The sequence below is a fragment of the Talpa europaea genome (genome assembly GCF_964194135.1).
Source record: "Talpa europaea genome assembly, chromosome: 11".
Classification (NCBI taxonomy): Eukaryota; Metazoa; Chordata; class Mammalia; order Eulipotyphla; family Talpidae; genus Talpa; species Talpa europaea.
Genome location: NC_140078.1, coordinates 78,382,617 through 78,408,327, shown reverse-complemented (window position 1 = coordinate 78,408,327; position 25,711 = coordinate 78,382,617). Strand labels below are relative to the sequence as shown.

The following is a 25,711-nucleotide window of genomic DNA, read 5'->3' as shown; positions in this document are numbered from 1 at the left end:
TCTCCTTGGATACCTTGTGGATCTGGGTCTGTAAATTTGGAGGGGTGGCACTCTCTGGAATGTCCAGGTTTCTGATGCCAGTTTGGGGGCCAAAATAGAAAATACCCTATTGATTCTTGCAGCCAGGTCCCTGCCTTCATCCATGATGACTTCTCCCCCTTGTTTATTTCTTGTCATTTTTATAACATCAATTGCAAGTGGCACTTACTCACTGTGCTGATATAAATTTGGAGTTGGTGGGCATTTTTGGACCCAGCCCTATCCCACTGGGGTTTTTGAGTGAGGAGGCATTTTGTGCTCCCCAGCTTTTGCGGTCTGGCGTGTGGGGAGGCTGTGTGTGTTGGGGGGGGGGGTTCAGCAGTTTGGATATGTCAAACTGCAAATTCTTCTCACCTGTGAAAACATGACTGGCTTGCCCTGGTGGCTCTGAAGCTCAACCCCAGAAGCCAAGGAGAACTTGATCTCCTAACATGGCTTTCTTCTTGCTGGAGTCTCCTTCCGTGTGTCATCATGCATTGGAGTCAGAGCACCCACGTGCAGTCAAGCTGCCCATGTGTGGGTAACAGGCGGTGTGTTCTGTTTGGGAAGGTACTGCCAAGGTTTTCCAAAGGCTGTGGGTTCCAGTGCTGCTTCTCCTTGAGGGGTTCTGCTTGAGGGGGACTTCCATCCCCCCAGCACAGTGAAATACTGGGTATGGTTTCCCAGAGAGTGTTCAGACAACCTTCCTGTGGCTGGGTGAGGATTTAACCATCGCCTGCCTATGTTCTAGTGGATTGTAACAGAATGTCCTTTCTTCTGATGTGCAGGGTTCTTGTGGGTGCACCAAAGGCGGATTCCAAGTACAGCACTTCAGTGAAATCCCCTGGGGCTGTGTTTAAGTGCCGCGTCCATACCAACCCTGACCGGAGATGCACCGAACTGGACATGGCTCGAGGTGGGTGGACGCTGATGCCAAGGTGCTTCTGAATCCTTAGACTTTCCTGTTTTTCCCTGGGCGACCTGATTGTTCACCCACTCTTCCTCCCACTCATCACCCACCCATCCGTTCATTATGTTATTGATGACCTATTACTTACTAAGTACTGGGATACACTGCCATCCTGAGCCTTACAAATGAGTGGACAACAGAGACATTAAAATAAATAATTGAGAATGAGAAGACTGGAAGATGGTGGGTATTTTGTCAGTACATGATTGGAAAGATGCACGGTAGTTGGCTGGGCAGGCCCGGGAGGCAGAAGCTCTGCTCAGAGGAGAGTGAGTAGTGTTTAAGGTGCTGAGCGAGGACAGTGTAGCTGGAGTGGTGAGCAGGAGACAGTGGAAGCAGAGGAGGTGGTGGGTGGGTTGGGGCTGGATCACACAGGGCCCTGCAGGCCAGGTAAGACGTTTGGATTTTACTCTGTATAAAGGAAGAGGCCACTGGAGCCAATTTTAGAATTCAGATTTCAAGCAGGGAAAGATGATCACTTTGGAACGACTCACTTTGGTCTATTGGCAAATGTACCGCCTTTGGAATAAGATGGTTCTGCCTGGATCAGTTACCAGTTGGAACCTATAAAAAAATTCTTAAAAACTTGTTGGACTCAGTTTCCTCACCTGTGTAATCAGGACCAAGATACCTACCTCACAAGGATTACCTTGAGAGAGAATATAGGTAAATACACAGGACGGTGGCATTTGCAGGGATTCCATAACTAGGAGCTGTTTTATTTTATTCATCCCTCAAGTCTTCACTTTCTCCAAAATTCTTTCTCATTAAGATCTTCTAACTACCATTTTTTAAAATGTGGAAATAATGATTTTCTCTCACAGGAACTGTGTCCACACTGTTCTCTCATGCTGCTCAGAATGACTGGGCTATAAACTGTTTAATGGCACATAGCAAATTAAGAATCTTGCTTCAGAATATAAATCAGTGCGTTTGCTTCCTTCATCAAGAATTAGTCCTGCTATTATGGAAAAAATTTTGACTAAAATAAATAATATACATAGTGACGGTGCTGATTTACATTTTGTCGCAAGTTCCTTATTTTCTGAAGGGTCTGTACACACAATGCAGGCTGTACATTTCCCACTGACAAACAGCCAGCAGAATGTTGTCCCCAACCCAAATCTGTCTTTTCTCTTTTTCCTCCAGGGAAGAATCGGGGCATGTCCTGTGGAAAGACCTGCCGGGAAGACCGGGATGATGAGTGGATGGGTGTGAGCCTGGCCCGGCAGCCCGCAGCGGATGGCCGAGTGCTGGTAAACCCTATGGGAGTGCCACGGGGCGGGGGTGGTGCTGTGACAGTGAGTGACAGTGATTCCCTCGGGAAGCTGGATGACGTGGTGACAAGGGCATGGGCTTGAAGTTGCCTTTTCTGGATGACTGCTTGGACAGATGACTCCTCTTTTTATCTTCTTCCTTAATAATATCTGTTCTAGGGGGCCTCCCCGGTGGCGCAGAGGTTGAGCGCTGGGTTGCGAAGCTGCCCGCAGCCTCTGCAGTGCTGGTTCGATCCCTGGCTGCTCCCCGGCCACCGGAGGAGGGTCCCACATGGCGCGCAGCCCTCTCCTGCCACCCACTGCTCCCCTCAGCAGTGTACTTCGGTCCTTCTGCCTGCTCTGCTCCCCGCTCTGGCTCTGGTGAATTCTCTCACCCTCCTGCGCTTCTGACTGTACCCAGTGCTTGTATAAATAAATAAATAAGCAAATCTTTAAAAAAAAAGAATTAAAAAAATAATAATATCTGTTCTAGGGTGCTAAGATATGATTGTTGAGAAAAGGACAAAATGCGTGTGAAAGTGATTTGTAAAATCTCACCCATTAGGATTTTTTGGTTTGTAGCTTTTTAAGTTGAGATGTAACTTACTTAAAATGCACAGATCTTCAGATTAGTGTGGGTTTTGACAATTGTACACAATTATGGAGTTCTTCTATCCTCCCCAAAAGTTCTCTTACATTGCTTTCTAGTCAACTCCTCTCTCCCCCAGGCAATCACTCTAAAAACTTGTATCACCATGGATGACATTTGCTTTTCTAGACCTTCCTATGAATGAAATCCTCAAGTGTGTGCTCTCTCATGCCAGTCTTCTTCCCCTCAAAATAATATTTTTGAGACTAATTCCTGTTGTGTCAGTAGTGCATTGCTGTTTCATCCTACGTGGTATCATAGTTGACGAAATACATGTTTTTTAGGCAGTCGTTTACTTGGCTCTGAAAGTGGCTATGGTGTATTCTGTTCCACTGGGTGGTTTGAGGGAGCTGCAAAGAAAAAGGTTTTTGCTCTGAGGTTTGGAATATCTTACATTATTGCACTATCCAGTAAGGCAACCACCAGCCCCATGCAGTTATTTAAATTTGTCAACATCAAATTTAAAATTCAGTTCTTCAGTCACATTAGCCCTGTTTCAAGTGCTCAAGAGCACATCTGACTGCAGTATAGAAAAAAAGCATTACCATCATTCTAGAATGTCTTATTGGACTCAACAGTCAAGGAATGCCTAATGGCCTCAGCGGTCTTGCTTTGTTCATTTTTCCCCCCTTTTTTTAATGTCTCTGTTGAGCTATGACACTGAAGTACAACACGTCAGTGAATGGTTGGTGAATTCTTTTCATGACACACTCATGCGCCCCCATTAACACCCTAGATGTTTCCCTTGTGTTCTCCCTGCTGAGATGACCAGTATTCTGACTTCATAGGTCTTTGTTACAATTGGCTTTTCATGAATACTGTAGTAAGATCAAGAAGGGGGAAAATTACTAGCTGTTATTTATTAGAGACTTCCTTTGGCCTATATGCTATGTCCATAAGGCTTTCCTTATGGATCAATGCAAAATGTTTCTCTCCCCTCACGGAGGAGTCCACTTCTGGTTAAACTTCTTCCTAGAAGAAGCTGTTAATCTGAATCCTGCCTGCCTTCTCAGCATGAATTAAACATCTCCCCCTTGTCGGCCCCTTAAGGGGGAGAGAGAAAGCAGCTGGATGCTGTTGCCAGGATTGTGGGGCCTCTCTGCTGGAAAGCATTGTAGGTTCTCTTGAGGGACACCAACCCTGCTGTTTGCCTTGGTTTCCATTCCTTAAATCACTGTCACAGGCTACCCTGGGCCCTTTCCAAGCCTCTCCATGATCCAGATGTAGTGGCTTGACTCTGACTGGACGACTCAGTCCCAGGGGGGCCAGGATATTGTCCACCCTGCTCTGGAAGGGAGGGAAGTGGCTGACCATCTATAAATCAAGGGTGGCCTGTGGTTGAGATTCAGAACAGAAAGGGCAGCCTGGTGGCAACACTTGCAGGATGTCTCTGGCAGCATGGACCCTATAGCCAGAGGCTGCTCCTGGGGGTTTATCTCCTGTCCCCATGGAATGATCATTTCTGTGTAGCTGATAGCTGGTTTCCAGAGGGTGCTGCATTGCTGCAAATCACTATCAGAAAGGGGCCTTCTGGGGGAGCAGCAATGAGGCTCATGGGGATGGCTTCGCACAGGGAGCCGAGAAGGCAGAGCTGGAGCATCTGGGGTGATGGTGCTGTGATCACCTCATTTGGACTAGTTGCACACACAGCTCTTTTCTCTTGTTTTACAAAATGATGGCTCTGTCCATTGCACCAGCCACTCTGTGGGTGCTGGAGGAAGACGGGGGCATCCAGCAACATCTGCCTTTTCTCATGACTTTTAAAAATGTTGTGATCAGAGACCCATCCCAGGAAATCCACCGTCTTCTCCATTACTTGTCCAGTACAGTAGCATCAGCTGCAGGCACAGTGTTGTTCTCAAGAGTGCTCGGACTTCTTCATCTTGCAAAACCAAAACTATGTCCATTGAACAATAGCCCTGCCCCCTATCCTCCAGCTCCTGGCAACTTTCTTGTTCTAAGAGTTTGACTGCTTTAGAGTTCTCATATAGGAGGAATTGTCTTTTTGTGGCAGATTCATTTTATTTCACTTGGTATAATGTCCAGGCTTCACCCATGTTACAGCATATGACAGGATTTTCTTCTTTTTCAAGACTTCTGTTTCATTGTGTGCATATACCATATTTTCTTTGCATGATAGACATAATCCTCAAGATCCTGTCTTCACCTCTTTTCTGTACCTATCCAGAAAGGGGTTTGCTCAATCTTAATGGTAGTTATAATTTTACTTTTTCGAAACCTCCAAACTGTTTTCCACAGCAGCTGTATCATTTTACAGCCCCTCCAACAGTGTGCCAGGAACAGTTCCAACTTCTCCATATTCTCACTGCATTCATTTTCTGTCTTTTGTTTGTTTTTATAGTGACCATCCTATTGGGGGGTGAGGTGACATATTGTTAGGGTTTTGGTTTGCATTTCCCTGAGGACTGGTGATGGTGAGCATCTTTGTATGTGTCGGTTCTTCATCGGGGTATCTTCTTGCAGAAATGTCTATTCAAGTCCTTTGCCCATTTTTAAACTGGATTATTTCTTGTTGCTGAGTTATCCTCATGAGGTTTTACATGTATGCTGTCTGACTAGGCAAGGCTTGTCCTAAGTCCCCTTTGTCTTCCCTGGTTTAGACTTTGTCTCCTTCGTGAAGCCAGTCATTGGTGACAGGCGATCTGGAAGAAGCTTAGCCATGTCTTGTGTTGGTAGGACCGCTGCTTTGTGCTAATACCTTATATGGATAATGCATTTGTGTCCTGTTTTTATGAAAGTCACTTTGGCAGATCTTTTCCCTTTATAACTCTCGGTGCCTGAAGAAGATCTCTCTCAGAAATAGTGTCTAAAAGTGTGTTTGAATAATACAGGGGCTGAGTGTCAGTGTTAAAACAGTTAGAAAGCAACTCAGTTGTCATATGTTCTTGGTTGCTGAGTTTAAGTAGTTGATGGCAGGAAGCACAAGGCAAAATGCTATGAAATGCCTCTTGGAAATGACAGGTGACAGCAAGGCATGGTGGCCTAGTTCACATTCACAATTTGGAGACTTTGTATTCATTTGTTTTTTCTTAAATGTCTCAAATCTACCTCTCAGAACTTTCTGGGAGACAAGTATTTGTTTTAAAATTAAAAACAAAAAGATGTATGTTTCAAACATGTATTGAGAACTTGGCAGGTGCCTGCGGTTGTGGGTGTATGAGACCTGTGTTTCCAAGGAGCATAATTGGATTCCGAGGTTGTGTTGGAAGAGGGAAAGGTTCGGTGTTTTGTTTTGTTTTTTAATGTCACCTGGTGCTGATTTCAAAGTCAGGAGTGAATGGAGGAGAATTGGGAAGTGGGACGGGGAGTTTGGTGTCTCAGTGACAAATGGCATTTTCTGAACCACAGATTCAGCAACCAGCTCTGGCTAGACCCAGGATGTGGGGCTGGGCTGGCAGGCTGACCTCGGCCTAGTCAGTCAGTCCGTTGTAGTGGCTTCTAGTTTTTCCCAGGGAAGGGATAAGGGTGTAAAGACAGCAGGTCCCTTCCTTTCTCATACTGTCACCCTGCAGGTGACATGCCTGGTGTGCAGGCACCACACACCCGGGCACTGATTGTTCTCTTGGACCTGGGAGGGCAACTCATAATGTTCAGTTGATATTTCTGCTTTTCATCAGTGTGGCCAAGGCTCAGACAACGAAGAATTGAATGTCATCTTTATTTCTAGGTGGAAGCTATATTATCCATCTTTTTTTTTTATTTATCACTTTGCCATTTCCTTTCCCAACATCAGGACAGTCCTTATCTGTTTCCCGTTTCTCATCAGTCCCCTGTTCAAAGCCACAGAGTGCATTTTTGCATTCATTTCTCTTGCTCTGTTTCCTGATTTTTTTTTTTAGTGAACTTTTTATGGTGCTGTAACACATGCAAGAGTGGACAGATCCTCTGTGTACATCTTCATTAGCTGAATATTCTCAGAACAACTTTCCCAGCACTGCAGAAGTTCCTACTTTCTGCCTCCCTGGCCACTCCCACCTCCCTTGGTGGGGGAACTTCTTGGGTGGGGGAATCTGTCACATCAGTTCCCTGCCTCCGTACTGTTCTCAGTGGTGGGGAGAAGTGGTGGGGGAACTTCTTGGGTAGGGGAGTCTGTCACATCAGTTCCCTGCCTCCGTACTGTTCTCAGTGGCGAGGGTTTGGTCCTCATTGTGTGGGGTGGACCTGAGGCGAGGTAAGCGCTCTGGCTTTCTCCCAGGTGCATGTGCTTATAAGAGGGTGGGGGGCAAACTTAAGCACCTGACCACCTCAGTCCCTATCCCCCCAGGAAGGATGTGCTGTTTCCATTTTTGAAATAAATTACTCATTTTCATCCTATTTTTATTCATTTGGGAGGAAAAACAGTCCTTGTAACTTGAAATATACAAGTTTCTACTCTTTGGGCTGGAGCTAGACCCTCCTTGCCTTTCTTACGGTTATTAGAATCAGAGCTTGATCAAGTCCTGCTGTTTCCAGGAAAGGCTCTGCCCCCTTCCCCAAAACTCATTTGAGACATTGATAATTAGTAAGGCTTTGGAGACAGTCCCTCAGCATTTTCTTTTTTTATAATGTAAGGGTCAGATTGACATGTGGGTGTATAGAATGGTAATCAGGGCTAAAATACATTGTTTTCTTTCTGTAATTTGTCTTCAGAGGCTCTTTTCCTTGTTTTTGTGCATGATTTTGCTTTTGACACTTAGATCTCTGACCTCGAGGATGCCTTAACTTTCACTTAGTTGACTATGGAATGCAATACTGAATCTCCTAGGAATTCTTCAGAATTACTCCTTAAATAGTTTATGACACTTTAAAACAACAAGGAGACAATAAAATAGACATTAAATGCAGAAATCCCTTCCTTTATAAGAGTTAGGGTGTCCTGTGATGAACTTCCACCTCTTTTTATGGTCCCTCCAAACCAAATACAATAAAACATGAAAGTCTTAGGGGCTGAGGGCATTGCTGAATCCATAAACTAAAATGAACTATCTTGCCAGCTAACTATTTGGTAATTAGTAATAATAATTAGATGATAACAAGTGTGCAGAACTCAAATTTTCTTTAAAAAAATCAGTTATATATAGTCGTATGGAGTGATATGACTGCTCCGTAATACATTTTTCTAGCTCCATGCCCCCATCATTTCAGTCTCTTGAGAAACATGCACCAAATAGTTCACTTTTAGACAGGAAATGAAGGTGGTTTGAGGAGTACAGGCAAGCTCAGGTTCTCAGTCTTTCTGAGTATCCTCCTTTGTCTTTGCATAGAGAGTGGCTTTGCCCAGGGTCCTGTGGGTGTTTGATGGGAAGGGGCAAAGAGCTGAGGCTGGCAGGCAGTGATTTTTATCATGGAATGATAGCTACCCTGAGCCCCCCACTCAGTGACCCCTCCCTTCCCGTATCTAGTGGTTCCCTGAGGTCATCAGCTCTACCTCCAGCATGCATCCCGAAGCCACCCCCTTCTATCCTCTCCACTACCCCTGGCCTAGCCCAGGCACCTGGATGTTCATCTTCACCCTTGCCCACCTACTGTCTCCATAGCAGCTGAATTCTCTTTCCAAATTGCAAATCAGGTCAAGCCAGTTGCCTATGTGAGACTCCCCATCAGCTTCCTGTTGTGTGTCCACTGAAATAATAGTCATCCCAAGGTCTCCCAGACCCCTGTGGCCTGTACCTTCTCCCCACCAGAATCACTCCAGACCATTCCACCAGTCTCCTTTATTCCTCTTGACTCTCCAAGCCTTTCATGTGCTTCCTTTGCAGCTGCTACTCCTTCTGGAACACTCTTCCCTGTCTCCTCAGTATGGCTGACCTCCTCACCCTTCCGGCCCTTCCACTCCCAGATTCTTTACTCCCTAACTCTGTGCTTGCTGTCTAGGTGCTCAGCACTAGCTACAGTCCTCACTTGTGTCCATGTTTGTTTATGGAGTCTTCCTAGTAGCCTCCTGGGGGCTTGTTACTACACATTTTTTTCTAATGCTCAAAAAGGACCTAGTGAAAGATGGGATTGCTGGAAGGGAAGTGTGTTAGGCCCCTCTGTTCCTCAATCCTGCAGAACCACCTCGCACTTTGGGGGTATGGTTGTGAGCTCTTGGGGCTGAGATTTCTGCTCTGAACCTTTTTGTCCTGCAGGCCTGTGCCCATCGCTGGAAGAACATCTACTATGAAACTGACCACATCTTGCCCCACGGCTTCTGTTACATCATCCCGTCCAACCTCCAGGCCAAAGGCAGGACGCTGATCCCTTGCTATGAAGGTGAGCGCTATTGTTTCTCACTCGCCCCCTACCCAGATAGTGCCCTAAACACTCCCCACCCATCTCTGTTCCACCATTTCCCCCAATTTCCAAACTCTAACAGGAGGGTGGAAGAGTGTGCCCTCTTGGTTGGCCTCTTAGAATCTGCCCAATGAGAAGGGGGCAGTGGTCCCAGGCCCTGCCCAGCTGTGCTGTCTCTGCCACATAGCCCACAGTGCTTCCCAAGTTTTACAAAGTCTTGAAGATGGAAATCCACCAAACCTCAGCTGAAAGGTCAAGCAGAACCTTTGGTTTCCTTGCATAACCAAGTGCTGTGCAGCCTTGGGAAACTTGCTTTCTCTCTCTGCACCTCAGTTTCCTCACCTGAAAATGTAAGGGTTGGCTCAGGTGGTTTCCACATTCCTGTGCAGCTCCTAGATGGTCATAAGGCTCTTGTGACAGCTCCTGGTTATCATACGTGAAGACAGACATCCTGAGGCAGGAGAAAGAGAAGACCTGAGACCTAGTGGTTGCATGCATGCCAAGTCTGACCTTCCTTCTCAGCTGTGCATGCGCCCTGACAGACACCTGAGAACTGGGCGTGCCCCGAGCACGGTTTTAAGAGCTCCTCACCCAGGGCAGTAAGGGTTTTTGAAGAAAAATTTATTTCCTCAGGCTCCCTGCTTAAAACCTTCCAATACTAGGGCACTGGGCATGTCTGAGCCAATCGCTCTTCAGCCTGGTCAGACTTGAGCTTTGAGCATTCAGCATCATTTTCTTCAGCTGTGTGTGTCTACACTCTGGGTTCTTAGCCTGTGTCCAGTGAGCTAGAACCTGTTTACTCTCTAAGTGCTGTGCTATTTATATTTTAATCTCCCTCCCTCAGTTTGTTTGTTTAGACAGGGCCTACAGGAGCCTTTGTCCACATTTCCTTTGGGCCTTCCTGGGGTTTTCTTGGGTTTCAAATTTTATGGCCACCAAGGAGAAATGGCTGTCTGGACATCTGCATTTTTCTGTCTCATGGAATTGCTTCAAGGGGACTCAGAAGGCTTGGGGTGTTCTGTGAAATCGTCCCAAGGAGAACCAGCCGGGCCCACAGAAGGCATAAACCCCCCTCTCCTAAGACAGCAGGTCTCCCCACCCCAGACCCCTCTCTCTGGTCTGGTTGGGCCATGTGTGGAGGTGGAACTCTAGCCTTGTGTGTGCAGATTGCCAAAGCCAGAGGGAAAGCTGGAAAAAGGGGATAATGTAATCAGCTGGGAAGGAGGGATAGGAAATGTAAAACTCACAAATAATGGGTGAAGAATGTGTTCTGACTGCCTGCTAATTGCTCCCTTTTCCCCAGGCAGAGAAGGGAAAAGACCCTGGAGCCTGTCCTTGGGGAGCGGTCAGACTGGGGAGAAGTGAGAGGAACACTAGGGGGTGAGGCAGTGAGGGCTGAACCCAGCCCAGTGAAGCAGTGTACCACGCTTGGGTTTTCCCAGGAGACATGTTGTCAAACAGGGACATGCGACTGTCGGCATCAGAAAGCAGCAGGACAGCGCTGTGAAGGGGGCGCCTGAGAGGCCGTCTGCGTGGACCTCCCACCTCCCTGGCTCACACCTTCACTCATCTGTAATTAATCCATTGCGTGGTCTGGTTTTGGTGTGAGGACCTGCATTCTCACTGAATCTTCACAAGGCCCCAGAAAAATAGGTATTTTCTTCACTTGGGTTTGAATGCAAGTAGTTGATTTTGGAACTTATTCAGGAGACACCAGCAGGGGAGTAGGAAGGCGAGGAAGGACATGGCAAGTTACCACGAGGCCATGGCGGGGTCCAATCTCAGGGGAGCCCTGGGGTCAGCTGAGAACACACCCCTCAGAATTTTCTTGCCTGAGGGGTGTGAACTGGATCTTAATACACTTGACCTTCTGTCCTGCCACATAGGTGGGCAGGGACGCTCCCAAGCAGAAAGATGTAGGTACTGGCAAGTGGCAGTGGCGCCGAGCCTCGGAAGTTCTAACAGCCGTGGAGAGAGGAATGGGCCCCCTGGGTGGCCTACCGAGCCGCTCTTCTGTGACAGCGAGCAGTTAGGGCTCAGTTTAATTGCCAAAGGTCACTCATACAGTAGATGGTAGGGCTGGGTTTTGAATTTTGTGTCTGGCTGACCTCGGCCAACCATTTTGTGCCCTTGTGGTTAGTGGTGGTTTCTGTTTAAATGAGAACTAGTCATATACAGTGTTGCGAGCCAATGCAATGCATGCATGTATGTGTACACACATACATACCTAAGGATTACAAGAAAGCTAGCTGGCAACGCTCACAAGAGAGGATGACTGTTTGAATTATCCCAAAGGTTTAATCAGGAGACAGAGGGAACATGGACTTTTGGATGTCGCTGCTCTCAAAAGGAAGCCCTCCTTGCCTGCCCCTGCCCCTGCCCCGCGGGCTGTTCTGGCATGGTGCTTGGCAGCATGTGGACATCTGTGTATGGTAGGGAGAGCAGCAGCGGTGCCATGTGACAGGCTGGGTTCAGGTCTGCTTGGGTTCATATCCCTCACTCACAGTAGAGTGAGCTCTGGCTCAGGCTTAGGAGAGAGGGTATTTTCATTGTCCCCTCGGGATGCTTCAAACATGACCACAGAACATGTCCCTTGTGGCTTCTGGTTCCAGAAGAGATGTGTGGAACAGGCTTGAACTGAACCTGCAGCCATAGCCCAGTTAGATCAGCCAAACCCCAGCCCATCTGGGAGGTCTGAGAAATTAATGCTTGCTCTTGTTTGCCATGGAGACTTTCTGGGTGTTGTTCAGTGATAGCTGACTGATGCTGGACCCATCTCAGGAACCCAGATTCCTCACATAACACTGGCTGTGGGATGGATGCAGCCTCCAAGATTGCTCTTTTCTGTGATTATTTCTTGACTTAATGATGACCGAACGGAGTACCCAAATGGTGCCACTGCCCCAAGCTCCTTCCTCATGGGTACAAGCACTTTTATGTCCTCACTAATTCATTGGCACAGGGTGGAGTAAGGGGTGGGACATGTCAGACATAAGTGGAGCCCCTTAGAACAATGGGGACCTACACAGAAAGTTTTTGTAGTTCTTGGTCCCATAAGGGGGAAGGGACAGATGCTAAGATTTTTCTAGAAGACTGAACTGGCTGGGTGGGGGATGCTGGCCATAGTTAGAGATCCCTTGTCTGTGTTCTGTTGGCTTTGGTGAGTTCCACTTCTCTGTGTCTGGTCTGAACTAGATCTACTTTCACCTTAACAGCAATTGTTATTTTTCTTTTTCTTTTTTTGTTTTTAAAAGATTGATTGATTGATTGATTTATATAAGCACTGGGTACAGTCAGAAGTGCGGGAGGGTGAGAGAATTCAGCAGAGCCAGAGCGGAGAGCGGAACAGGTAGACTGATGAAGTACACTGCTGAGGGGAGCAGTGGGTGGCAGGAGAGGTAAGCACAACATGTGGGACCCTCACCCGGCGGCCGGGGATCAAACCGGTGCTGCAGAGGCTGCTGGCAGCTTCGTAGCCCAGGGCACAACCGCTGTGCCACTGGGGAGGCCCAACTGTTATTTTTCTTAAGTGGAAAAAAGCTCTGTTCCAGGGAGGGATCACATCATGATTTAATACAATGAAGTATTTTAGAGTTTGACAGACCTTTAAGATGTCACCTAGACTGTCCTCATGTCTTTTTTTTTTTTTTTTTAAGATTTATTTATTTATGCATGCAAGCCAGAGATGCAGGGGGTGAGAGACAGAGCGGGGAACAGAACAAGTGGATCTACTGATACACACTGCTGAGGGGAGCAGCAGGCAAGACAGGAGAGGTCTGCTGTGCCATGTGGGTAGCTCCCTGGCTGGCGGGAATCGAACTTGTGCTGCAGAGGCTGTGGACAGCTTCATAGTGCTGTGCCTAACCCTTTGTGCCACCAGGGAGGCCCTGTCCTCCTGTCTTTATTGAGGGTCAGAGATAAGCTGCAGCTTGCTCCCCTTTATTCCATCATTTGCATGCCATCCAGTGGAGAGGCGGAGACCATGATGGCTAAGAACACAGACTCAACCGAGACTGCCAGGGATCAAGTTCTGGCTATGCCACTTGTAGTGGTATGACCCAAATGAGTTATTTTACCTCTGTGTGCCTAACTTACCTTGGGGGGCTGTGAAGAGCATGAAGCACTTGATACTTGTAAGTTCTCAGGACAGTACCTTCTAATATACTGTATGATAATGCCCTCTGAGGTAAGGAAGTGACTAATTTGTCTCCAGGAATACTGTCCACTTAATCCTATTAAGTGCCTGGTAGATAAAACACAAGAGACCTAGTTTCAGCTCTTAGGAAGTTCCCCATCTACAGGGGAAAAGAGAGGGAATGTGTTGTTTTAAAAATTGGGAGATGCCAGTGTGGACTGCTGGGCCCCTCTCCTGAGGTCTCAAGCTCTGTCCACTCTCAAGGTGTGTTAAGACAGGATGATTTAATTTTACAGAGACCCACATAGACTGCAGCCTGTTGGGGCCCCTGGAAGAGAGGATGTGGAGTCCACTGTTGGGCATATGGTGGGTGCAGGGAAAGGATGGGATAGACCTACCTCTGAGTGTGTGCTACCTGTAGACTAGCAAAAATGTGGGGGGCTCGGTTGAGGTCCACTCTTCCTCACTCCTACCCTGTGGTCTCCAGCCTGTCATTGACCCTCAGCAGGGAGGGACACTGTGATGCTGCCGCTAAGGTTTATTGTGAGGTGTTTGCCAGAAAACCCAGGTGAAAGTGCCCAGAGAAACCACACATTGTTCTGTGATTGTGGCCTTTCCAGGGGTCTCCATTGTGGGTCAGCTTCATGTCATTACAATGTGGGAAGATTTGATTCATTGAGGACAGTCTCTAAATATAAGGACACCTGTCCAAAGTCTCAAACTTGTGAATTCTTTCTTTTTTTTTTTTTTAAAGATTTATTTATTTATACAGGCACTGGGTACAATCAGAAGCGTGGGAGGGTGAGAGGATTTGCCAGAGCGGGGAGCAGAACAGTCAGACTGACGAAGTACACTGCTGAGGGGAGCAGCGGGCGTGGCAGGAGAGGTCTGTGTGCCTTGTGGGACCCTAGCTGGTGGCCAGGGATCGAACCGTCGCTGCAGAGGCTGCTGGCAGCTTCGCAGCCCAGCGCTCAACTGCTGTGCCACTGGGGAGGCCCTCAAACTTGTGAATTCTTAACAAATTGGCCTTTGGTTTGGCACAAGGACATTTTCTTATGACTTTTCAGGTGCTTCCTGTTTCTGGTTGGGTGGGAAATGCTATCAGAATATCCTGTTGGGAACCAGGAAGTATAGAGGGAATGGGAAACAAAGATGTATTTAGGACACGAAGTAAAATAAACTAACAGAGAATAATACCCTGAAGTCAAACCACTTTGTTTATATTTGATAGAACAGCATCGTTACTACCATATGCTGTTTGGTTTTAGCAGAATGTGTGAGAAAATGAGAGGTTCGGTGGGGTGACATGTGGGGGAAACTATTTGTAGGTGAAAGAGCAAGCACTATAAAACCTGAGTTACCATTAACCAAGCTGTGATATTTTAGGACTCCCCAAGTTTTAAGCCAGTGTCTGTGATACAATCAAGCGCTGAGCTTTCATCCTGCACCCTTGAGTCCACTCAGACAAGGAGCTGGAGCATGGCAGGAGTGAGGCTGTCAACAAGCCAGCTTTTGATCATGATGGAAAAATCTCATTAACCTGGAATAATCTGGGAGAAGCTTGGCTAAATTAACAAAACATGTTCAAGATAAAACACTGATGAAGACTTCCAATTAGAGGCAATTAGGGTTATATTTAAGACCTAATTTCAGAATCTGGCATTATGGCTCCCTTATTTCTATGATGGGACAAATTCCTCTTTTCTGACTGACTGACTTTGTGCAAACACCCTAAGCCTCAGTGCCTTCATCTGTAAAATAGGGAGATTTTTTCAGGCTTAGAGGTATTTAAGGTATAGAATGAACTGAAAAATTCCTAGGTCAGACTGAACACTTAAGAATGTGAATTTTCTGGGCCTCCCTGGTGGCGCAGCGGGTTGAGGGCGGTGCTCTGAAGCTGTCTGCAGCCTCTGCAGCACCAGTTCCATTCCCAGCTGGCCAGGGAGAATCTCACATGGCATGGCAGACCTCTCCTGCCTCACCCGCTGCTCCCCTCGGCAGTGTCTTGGGTCCATCTGCCTGTTCTGCTCCCTGCTCTGTCTCTGGTGAATTCTCTCACCCTCCCACGCCTCTGACTGTACCCCAGTTCTTATATAAATAAATAAATCTTAAAAAAAGTATTAATTAAAAGTGAATTTTCAAACTAAGTTTTAAATACTAAAATAGTATTCTTAACTGTTCTTAGATGGTGTTTAGCAGATCCTGCTTTAGTGAGTAGATAATGAGAAAAGAAAGCCGGGTGTTACTGAAATGATTTTAAGAGCCCTTGAAAAGATGATCATTTCTTAAATACCTTTATAGAATATATGTACAATTTATTTGCTTGGTAATTATCCCACCTCTTTTTGTAGATCATCTAATGTTTAAATGTTTTTAAGCTTGGCATTGCTGGGGTTGGAATTTATGAAATTTTATTGCGCTTTAAAATTGTTCCACTGACCCTCGGCTGCCAGATGGGGAGGGTGGGGAGGTGGGAAATAGAGAGGTGAGGGGACCCAGTGGACTGTGGTGGTGGGCTACGGGGCCATTTGGTGGGAGTGCTAATATCTGAGAGGCGTGAACATAACCCCCTAATCATTTGCATTGTTGTAAACCAAGGTTACCTCAGTGAAAAAATAAAATTGAAAAATAAATTTTATTAATATAAGGAAAATAAAATTGTCCCATTGATTATAAAGATTACTGGACCACTTTCTTGATTATGGTGTGGTTGTCCTTTTATCCCTAATTGCTTTTGCATCCCTCAAGACTGATCATTTCTAGAAAAGGAAATAGATTACCCATTCAGACTTGAAGACTTTTTTTTTCCCTTTCCAATGTTGAAAGCTGGGGACCCCACAGGGGATAAAAATCAATCAAGAACCATTTACAAATGAAAAGCAATTGAGGTTTTGTTTTGTTTTTGTTCTGTTTTGTTTTGTAGAAAACCATAAAAGACTAAGGTGATCCATTTAGAAATTCAAGAACAAGCCCCATAAATTTTTATTAAATAAAAAATTGCCACAATTACATAGGATTTTGTTTCCAAAGAGCTTTCATAAACATTATCTCATTTAAGTAAATACAGCATATTTTGCAAAAATGGATGAAGTTCTGTCTTATGGCCAGTTAAGACAGAGAGGGACCTTGAAGGGAAGAACAGGAAGAGGGACTGGAGGGTCAGCCAGGGCCAAAGCAGCACCCCAGAGGCCTTGGTAGTTGCTCTCCAGGGCTCAGACAGCCCCATCAAGCTTTCCTTTTGGTACCAAGTTTTAAAGATCACAAAATGTTGTGAAAATATCCGACATAAAATTTACCATTTTAACGATTTTGAGGTGTCATTCTGTGGTGTTACATACATTCACATTGTTGTGCAGCCACCAGCTCAAATCTCTAAACTATACCCACTAAACAATAAATCCCCATTCTTCTCCACTCTGGACCCTGGCAACCACCATACAGTTTTCTCAGTGAATTTCCCCACTTAAATCACATAAATGGAATCACATGGTATATGAAATATTCTGTGTCCTTCTGCCATATTTCACTTAATGTGATATCCTCAGTTTTCATCCATGTTGTAGTCTGTGTCAGACTTTTCTTCTTTTTTAAGGCTGCATAGTATTCCATTGTATGTATGTACCACATTTGTTTATTCATCTGTCTATGGAAAGTATTTTTGTTAAAGCATAAGAATGTTGTGACTGGAAATGTGCTCTTTGAAGCATGTCCGTGGCAGAAGCAGATTAGAAGTTGGGAGCTATGCTTCTTAGTATTGACTTGGGCTAATTAGTTGTGTGACTTTAAATAAACCATTTGCTCCTCTGAGCAATAGTGTCTCATCTGTGAACTGAAGGAACAGGCCTGAAGTTATTAGACATTTTGAAAGACCTTTTCCTCTTTAAAGATTTTCTCTTAATTATGTTTCTGTCTTTATACAATTTGCCTTAATATTCACCACAACTTAATATCAATTATTTTGATAAAATGTTTTCTCTTCCTCTCCAACCTAGTTTAGAGCATTTATTTCCCTCCCTCATCCATCTAGACAGTGATCCTTCCTAATTGATGGTAGTTTAATCTTCTTTTCATTTTTGTATGTTTAAGTGCTTTTTCTTTCTAGAGATATGCCTGCCTGAATTCTTTGTCATCTAAATTTTTGCTTAAATATTAATTATTGGATTTCACTCAGAAATTGAGTGAAAATTCAGAAATAACTTAAGACTGGAAGGCAATTTTTTTCCTCTATTTTGTTTCATGGCTAAGTTAAGGAACTATAATTTTAAACTAAGGAAAAATAATTTTAAAATTTATGTGTTAAAAAATAGCTCTGAAAGGGCCTCCCCGTGGCGCAGCTGTTGAGCGCTGGGTTGCGAAGCTGCCCGCAGCTTCTGCAGCACTGGTTCTATCCCCGGCTGTTCCCCGGCCACCAGAGGAGGGTCCCACATGGCGCGCAGACCTCTCCTGCCGCCCGCTGCTCCACTCAGCAGTGTACTTCGGTCCTTCTGCCTGCTCTGCTCCCTGCTCTGGCTCTGGTGAATTCTCTCACCCTCCCGTGCTTCTGACTGTACCCAGTGCTTGTATAAATAAATAAATAAATAAATAAATAAATAAATAAATAAATCTAAAAAAAAAAGCTCTGAAAGGTAAAACTTTCTCAAATCTTTGGAATAGAGATTTTGGAGAAGAATACTTGTATGCTATAGGTAGAGCTTGATCTTTCCATGGGAGGGTTTATTCTACCAGTGTTTTGGGATGGGTACAGGAAGGGACCCACCTAATTTAAGTCTTGAGTGAATTAAAACTCATTGGTGTAAGCTGCATGCATCGAGTCCTGGATAGTGAACGTTTGGAAGCCAATGTTTTGTCAAACCAGAAGTAAACCAGCAGTAAACCAAGGCAAATACTACCATTTTGAGAATGGAGGAGCCATGTGACTTAATGAAGCAAAGTGTGTGATGCAGGCTGAGTACTGTAAATGCACCCAACTTTCCAATCTATCCCCAGCTCCTCCAAGTCATTTCCAGGGTCCCCTCATTCAACCGTATCTTTGGTTTCCCAGTTAAGTTCTCCCAAACTGAAAGTTCGGTTTGTCACAGTATCTGTGAGCCACTGGCATGCCAAACCTCACCCTACCTGTTTGCTCCAGTGGAGAGGGAGGGAGCTGGCATGTTGCAGTCCCCAGGGCATTTGGAGGCCAAGCAGATGTACCCAGGAGCTGCCCACTGCGGGGACCCATAGCCTTCACGTGTGTACAGGAAGAATTCTGGGAACACAAGAGGCTCAAGGTCCCACCCGACCCCTCCATCCTGTACTTCCTGAACTTCTCTGGATGGAGGAGGTGTGTGACCTGGGGTTTCTTGGGGGTGCCAAGCACTGGGCAACCCCTGACTCCACAGCCACCTCCTTTCTCATAGCTCTGTGTAGCTTCCCTGCCTTCTAGGTCTAGGTAAGCAAAATCAAGTGTTTTAGGATATGGGTATGTTAGACCACCCTGTGCATGCACTTCTGCTGGAAAGCAAAGCCTGCATGTGGACATTTGATAAGTGGGTTAGGGAGAAACCCCAACTTGCCTTATATATATATAATATATATGGAATCAACTTTAAAGTCCTTAACTCAAGGACACAGCCTTAAAAGTGTGAAAAGAGCTGAAGGATCCTGTGGCCCAGTGCTAGTGTCTGGTAAGTGTCATCTGGGAAATCCCCAATGGCCAAGGCCTGGTCACTGTAGCACCCTGAGGTGCTAGTTGTGTGGCCTTGTTCATTGCACAAAGTGCTTTTTTAAATCCTTTCTCAATCAGGATCATGAAATATTCAGTAGAACAGCACAGTGCGATGTGTTTTTTTCTTCTCTTCTGAAAAGGTGCAGGTTGAGCTGGGTTTGGGCAGCCACGCACAGAGATGCTTTGCCCAGGATGTGGTTGATCAGGAATAGCTTTGAGGAGCTCTGGGAAGGCCAGTCACAGCAGAAGCAGGGTGCCATGTACAGGGAGAAGCAGATGTGGACATGCCACGTGGCTACAAGGGCCTATCTCCCAGGGTGGGGGTCTGTGACTCAGCGGGTCCTCTTGGGTCTTTGGGGACAGTCTGTAAAGGGCCATAGGGGGCCAGTCAGGATTGAAGAACTGCATCTGCATGCTCTATCCATTTTTTCCAAGAGGAGATGAAATTGCCAGTCTTAGGCATGGAATGTCTTGGAAAATCCATCCTGTGTGTCTTTGACCTGTCCACACCCACCGCCATCTTCGGCCTCTGGGCTTGGTGGCAGGATGTCATAGGGCCTGACAGGGTAAAGAAAGCAGGGCTGGAAAGTCGGGAGGACGAATGTGCCTCTGGGGGAGTTGAGGTACTTCGTGGAGGAGGAGTTTGCATGATCCTCTTCCATTTGCACTGGGGCTTTGGGTCTGAGCATGGAGCAGTTTGTGGCCCTCCTCAGCTCACTCTCTGTAGCACATTGGGTCCCTGGCACGGGGCTGGTGCTGGGCACCAAGATGCATGCACTCATCTGTGTGTTGAAGAGACTGAGGAGCAAATGCTTTCTGCGATGGAGTGAGGGCTTCGTTTTCCTTTTCTTGCAAGACCACACAATCAGAGAAATTTGGGGGCGAGGAGTGGGGAGGTGGCTTTCTGGAAAGTTATGGAAGGCTTGGAATGTAAGACTGTGGGTAATCGGAAAACACCAGTTGGGCCGGGCCTTCCTAGACCAGAGTTGCCACAACTGCTCCCAGGAGGTGTGTGGTGGGATGGAGGGTGGGAGTGTTTGGATTAGATCCTATTCCAAGTTGAAGGGGTTAATCACAAGTTTCTGGGAAGTCACAACACTGCCTCTCTTCTAATGGGGAGTCATGGTAGCAGTCAGGAGCCCACACTCATCCCTCGCTCTTGAGCAGCCGGAGAAGGCAGTGGTAGCACTTGCAGATTTAGAACCATCGAAGCCAGTGGGATATACTGCTTCCTGTGTGTCTCTGGCCCTTGACCTCTGATAAGGCAGCTCTAGCTCCAGGAGCTGGGGCTTGGCCTCAGAATGCGGCTTCAGTACTGGCTGAGGCACAGGTGCTAGTAGAAGGGTCTCATCTGCAGGCCTGGGCCCGCCGACCAGGAACGGGGCACTCCCAGCCCCCAGCGTGGCTACGGGTTCCTCAGAAACCCTGTGTCCTGCTCCAGGCAGAGCTCACCAGCACGGTTTGGGGATGTGATAGAGAGGAACAGGTTTTCATCTACTGTTTTTTGAAGTCCCTGCCATAAAAGAGACCTTGAATTGATTTTTTTGTTTTAAGATGAAAGAGACCCACATGATTTCTATCCCTGCCACACACTGATGAACCAGAACGGGTTTGTCCTGCACTGTAGTTCAGACCGTGGGGCCTGAATGTTCCTTCCATGTTTCATTTGTTTGAGCTATTTCCTTTGGGTGTTTAAACCCCCATGTCAGTGGGCAGATATGCTTCGAGCCAGGCCTTCCAGATTTAATATAACAAGTTCCACTCCCAGCCCTGATGCAAGATTCCGCAGAGAACAAGAGTTCTGTTCGTCAGTTGGCTGCTTTCTGGCAGGCCTGTGAGTTCTCCTTGAAATAACAGGACAAGGCGGGAGGAACTGACTTAGCCTCACATGGAAGAAGAGTAACTTGGTTGACATTCCATTGTAATTTAGCAGTCGGTTAATGGGCACTTACTGGAAAATGTTACCAGGCTCTGCGGTGAGTGTTGTTAGAAACTGAGCTACTCTGCATATTTCCCCAGAGCCTTTCCCCGCTTCTCCTCTAGTAGACACTGGAGCTGCAGGAAGTGGCACTGTGTTGCAATCACAGCTTCATTGTTCCTTTGTATTATTTGTTTTGGGTTTCAAAATTAAATCTTTTGGTGCCAGAGACTTGCCAAGAGCTCGGGGGTGGCACAGGGGTCACTGGGTTATTTTGCTGGGTGCCCCACAGGTAGGAGGTGTTGAGGGCCCCCCATGACCCAGTGCCTAGCAGTGTCAGTTTCTCATATAGTTAATTTGAGTCCTCTGAGCAGAATGTTGCTCCATATCTTTGTCTTTATCCATGAAATTATTTCAAATAGCTGGTCACTTCCTGGGCTTTGTGTAATCACACATTTTGTAAAACTTTGCCAGGCTGTCGAAGTGAGAAGGTGATTTGTGAGTCCCAGCTTGGGTAGAATCCTGACTTTGCCATTTACTAGCTGTGTGACCTTGGGCAACTCACTTAACCACTCTGAGCCTCAGGAGTCTTGTTAACAAATGACCACAAGCGTTCCCAGGGAATAGCAATCAGCAAAATGGTGTGAGTGGAGGCAGATAGTAAAGTCCCTGGAACATGTTAACTGCTTTTCCTTGCCACCTTAAAGCAGCAGCAACAGAATGCCCCTTTGCTGGGTCAGAGTGTTGGTGACTGAGCGGAGGGTGGGGGGACAAAGCCTGTCCACTCTTGGAGGGAGAGATCTTGCCCCTTTCCTTCCTCACAAGGAAGACAGGTGTCAGTGTGGGGTGTCACCACGTGCCTCCGTGATAGTGTATTGGAGTGCTAGGGAGGTCCAGAGGAGCCCCCTCATCCTGCAGCTCCTGGGCTCTGCCACCCACATTTGCTTGGAGGGTAGAAAGCCTATCGCCTGCAGCTGGATAGAGTGTCTTTTGGGGAGGCTTGGTCTCGTTCCAGGGGACTCCACAGTGCGATGGCCACATCATTTCATTTCTGGGTCATATTTTCAACTCCTTCTTCCTACTAGAGCTCTCCATCCTCTCTGAAGTAAATGAAATAATTGTCACCAGCCTCCCACTTAATTACCGTGGCCGCTGCGCCCTGTTCCCCGCATGCTCGCAGGAAGTCCACTGGGGCACTTGGCAGCCTCCTGACCCCATGGCACCAGAGCCTGGATTTTTGAGGTCTGGTGGATTCCTGAGACTTTCCTTCTGCGCCCACGTCTGGACGGCATCCCCAGCCCAGCCCGCAGTAGCACCCAGGGAGTGGCCGGTGCTCTGCCGGCTCCACACGACTGGCACACACTGACGAGCTTGTGGTTTGCTTCTCTTTCCTCCTTCCCCTCCAGAGTACAAGAAGAAGTATGGAGAGGAACACGGCTCCTGCCAGGCTGGGATCGCAGGCTTCTTCACTGAGGTGGGTGTCGGCTCTGAGGCAGTTCTGCTTTCTTTTTGGTGTTCACTTCTTTGCTGGTAGTGAGGCATTGAGATGGATCTTCCAGCGCCCCACTTACTTGGGTTGTGAGTCAGTAGATCCTGGGTCTCACATCCAGGGACGGTCCTTGAAAGTGAGGGGGAACCAGCTGGTCAGAGACCACTGAGAGCAATGGGCTGAGTCCTTGGGGCCTGGGAGCTCACCAATTTAGGTAATTTTTATACGGGCAACTAAGTTGAGACCATGGAAGGAATTGATGAACGGGGTGTCTGTGGGTCAGTGAATAGTCACTGGGTCTCACCATCAAGCACCATTGCTCTCTCCTAGGAAGACCCTTGACCTCAGGCACGACTCTAATCATTCTTTCATCCCTGTCCCTGATTTCTGAAGGACCACAGACTTGATTGTTTCTTTGCCTATGCAGGACCATGAACTTTGACTAGTGCTACCTTTTTAGAGACTGTTTTCTCATGTGATTCTCACCCATGTCAATGTACCCTTCCTTTTTCAAATATTTTTATGACCTTTTTCAAATATTTTTATCTGCCAGGTGCAGATTTCTGTGCCAGGCCCTGTGAGTGCCACTGTCACCCCTGTCATTGCTCAGACTTCCACAAAGTGCTTTTTACTTCACTTCCAATTCCTCTGCTCTCCTGTTTCTTTAAGCACCAAAACACATCCCAAGTAAGAAGACGGTCTTAATTGCCACCACCACCCTAAGAGAAAATCCACTGTCATCGCCCTGGCCAGGCACTGGTCTCCTTACGTCCATCATTTTATTTATTTCTTTTTTAATCACAGTGAAATGCATATAACTTTCACCATGTTAACTGTTTTAAAGCAAAGCCAATGATTCAGTGGCTATTCAGGCATTACACTGTGGGGCCACCATCACCTCTGTCTGGTTTCAGAGCATTTTCAGCACCTGACTCTGCATCCATCCTCAGCCCCACGTGCATTTTCTGCACACCAACCTGAAGCATCTTTCTGACTCTGACCCCCACCATCCTGTGGTAGGTGAACATGTCAGCTCTGCATCTGCCCCTGGGCATGTCTCTGTGATGTCAGTTCTCCTTCACTCACCCCAGGGCAGCAGGCGGCTTCAGGGGAGGGACAAGACATTGAGGAGGGGAAAGACCAGTAGCACCCACGGGTTACCAAAGCTTCTAATCAGGGGCAGAAGCACCCACCTTAATTTCCCAAACCACTATTTAAATTCAAAGAGAAAATGGACAATTGGCAATATAATGTCTGATCCAGAAAGCAAAATGTGAAAGATACACGAGTCAGAAAAGTCAGAAGCTTTATCACCCTTTATGTCAAACCAATACACGCGAGATGTTTCTCTCCCAGCCTGCCCTTGCCCCAGGAAATACATTTGCTGCCATTTTCTTGACTGTCTCTGGGAATGGTATCACCAGTTCTAACTCTCCATATCTGGCCATCAGCAAGTCCCAGCTCCAGGCCCTGGAACCAGTCCCAGAGACCTGCACTTCTTTTTCTCTTCACTCCCACCCTACAAATCCAAGCTGCAGTTGCCTTGCCTCTGGCTCACCACAGCACCCTCTTGTATCTGGCTTCTCTGTCACCCCTCAACTCACTGTTCCTACACCTGGCGTTAAGGAACAAGAGCAGTGCTGTTGTCCTCTGCTCAAAATCTTTTGTTGTCTTCTCATTGTGTGTATAATGTAATAGTCCAGACACCCCCCGCGGCCCCCCCAGGGCCTGCCTCTCCAGCCCCACCTCTGTGCTGGCCTCCCCCCATGCTGCCTCCTGCTGCACTGACTTCCTCCACTTTCTGGGGCCTGCCCAATCTGACTGGCATTTTCTGAGGTTCCCACACCTGGCATTTTGTGCCCAAGGGCACACTTCTTTAGAGAGACACATAGTAGAAGAATTGCTGGGTAAAAAGCAACCCAAAATTTGAATTTTGGTGCATGCTGGCAAATGGCTGTCCTGAAATGTTTACCAGGTGACCTCTCTCTGGACGGACGCCAAATCTGCCCCTCTGTTCTCTCAGCAACACTTAACATTTTTGTCATTTTATAAAAAGCTAGTTTATTTTGTTTTAGTGGCCTCTCACCTGATTACTAATGCAGTTCAGTGTATTTTTTCAAATAATGGACATCTGTCTTTTTTTTTTTTTTTCATTTCCTTTTTTTCTTAGTCCATGATTGTGCTTTTTGGCGGTGGTGCTGCTTTCCCTGGTTTTCAGGATCCAGTAACATATTTTCAATGCTAGCCTCTTACCTCTATGTGCTGCAAATATTTTTCATCAGCCCTATCTGCTGAGCTTGCTTAGGGGGTCTTTATTGGACCCATATTGAACATTCATGTTTGGTCAAATGTATCAGTCTTTTTCTTTCTGGAGTGCAGACTTCTTTTGTTGGAAAGTCATCTCTATCCCAAGACTATGGAATGTCCACCTGCATTTTCTCCTTATTTTTGTAGATTAGAAAAAAAAATTATGTCCTTAATCCATCTGGCATTTATCTTTGAGATGTTGTGGGTAGAAACAAGCTGCGTGGTTTCCCTGTGCATACAGCTGATGTGATACGGGTCTGCTAGATAGTTCTTCCCAGCCCCACTGAGTGTACTGCCAGCCTGCCACATGCCAGGTCCACTCCCTTCCATCTCCATAAGCATTTAGGTTGTGTGAGTTCTATGGCTGTTGTCTTTCAGTTAGCTCTAGTGACTCAGTGGGCTTCAGGGAAACATCTGTAAGCATGTGGGCAGGTGACCGTGCGGTGAAGAGCGTGCTGCCAGAGGCCATTTGGGGTGGTGGGCCAGGAGTTTGGAAGTGGGAGGGTCAGGAGAGAGGTCAGATAAAAGGATGTGATGTGGTAAAGCCACAAAGCAACAGGGCAGGCTGGAGTGATGCTTTAGGAATAAAAATGATTGTGGGGATCAGAACATTAAGCCCTATCAGTGGGTTGGGTGGCTGCTGGATCGTGAGGTTGAGGAAGGAGGTTTTGAGCCAGGGTTCTGGTGAAGTATAGTGGCCTGGTAGAAAGGGGCCACTTCAGGCAGAATCAGGGCCAGGGGCAAGCTGCTTGGTCTGCTTTAGAAACACCAGTGCGAGGTGGTGGGTAGGACAGTCAATTGTTTTCAGGAGACATTTATATAGAGAGACAGAAACCCAGCCTGAATGAGAAACTTGGATTTGGCCACTGCTGGTAAGTCTCTGAGGGGACTGTGCATGCTCAGCCTGGCCTTCTTGGTGGGAGGAAAAAGACTCATCAAGGCAGTGAGAACTCTGAGATGTTGGTGGAGAACCAGGGGAGAGACAGTGCTCC

The 25,711-nt window shown here is 46.8% G+C and overlaps 1 protein-coding gene across 1 annotated transcript in view; it reads left to right on the top strand.

Moving 5' to 3' along the window:
• Positions 1–25,711, top strand: part of ITGA9 (integrin subunit alpha 9) — a gene marked incomplete at both ends in the record, with an annotated part of 284,025 nt that overhangs the window by 12,537 nt on the left and 245,777 nt on the right. Inside the window, 4 exons of the mRNA XM_084248287.1 lie at positions 807–934; positions 2,138–2,244; positions 9,022–9,145; positions 22,330–22,397. Of these exons, the coding sequence (XP_084104413.1) occupies positions 807–934; positions 2,138–2,244; positions 9,022–9,145; positions 22,330–22,397 (427 nt within the window). The remainder of the gene's footprint in view (positions 1–806; positions 935–2,137; positions 2,245–9,021; positions 9,146–22,329; positions 22,398–25,711) is intronic.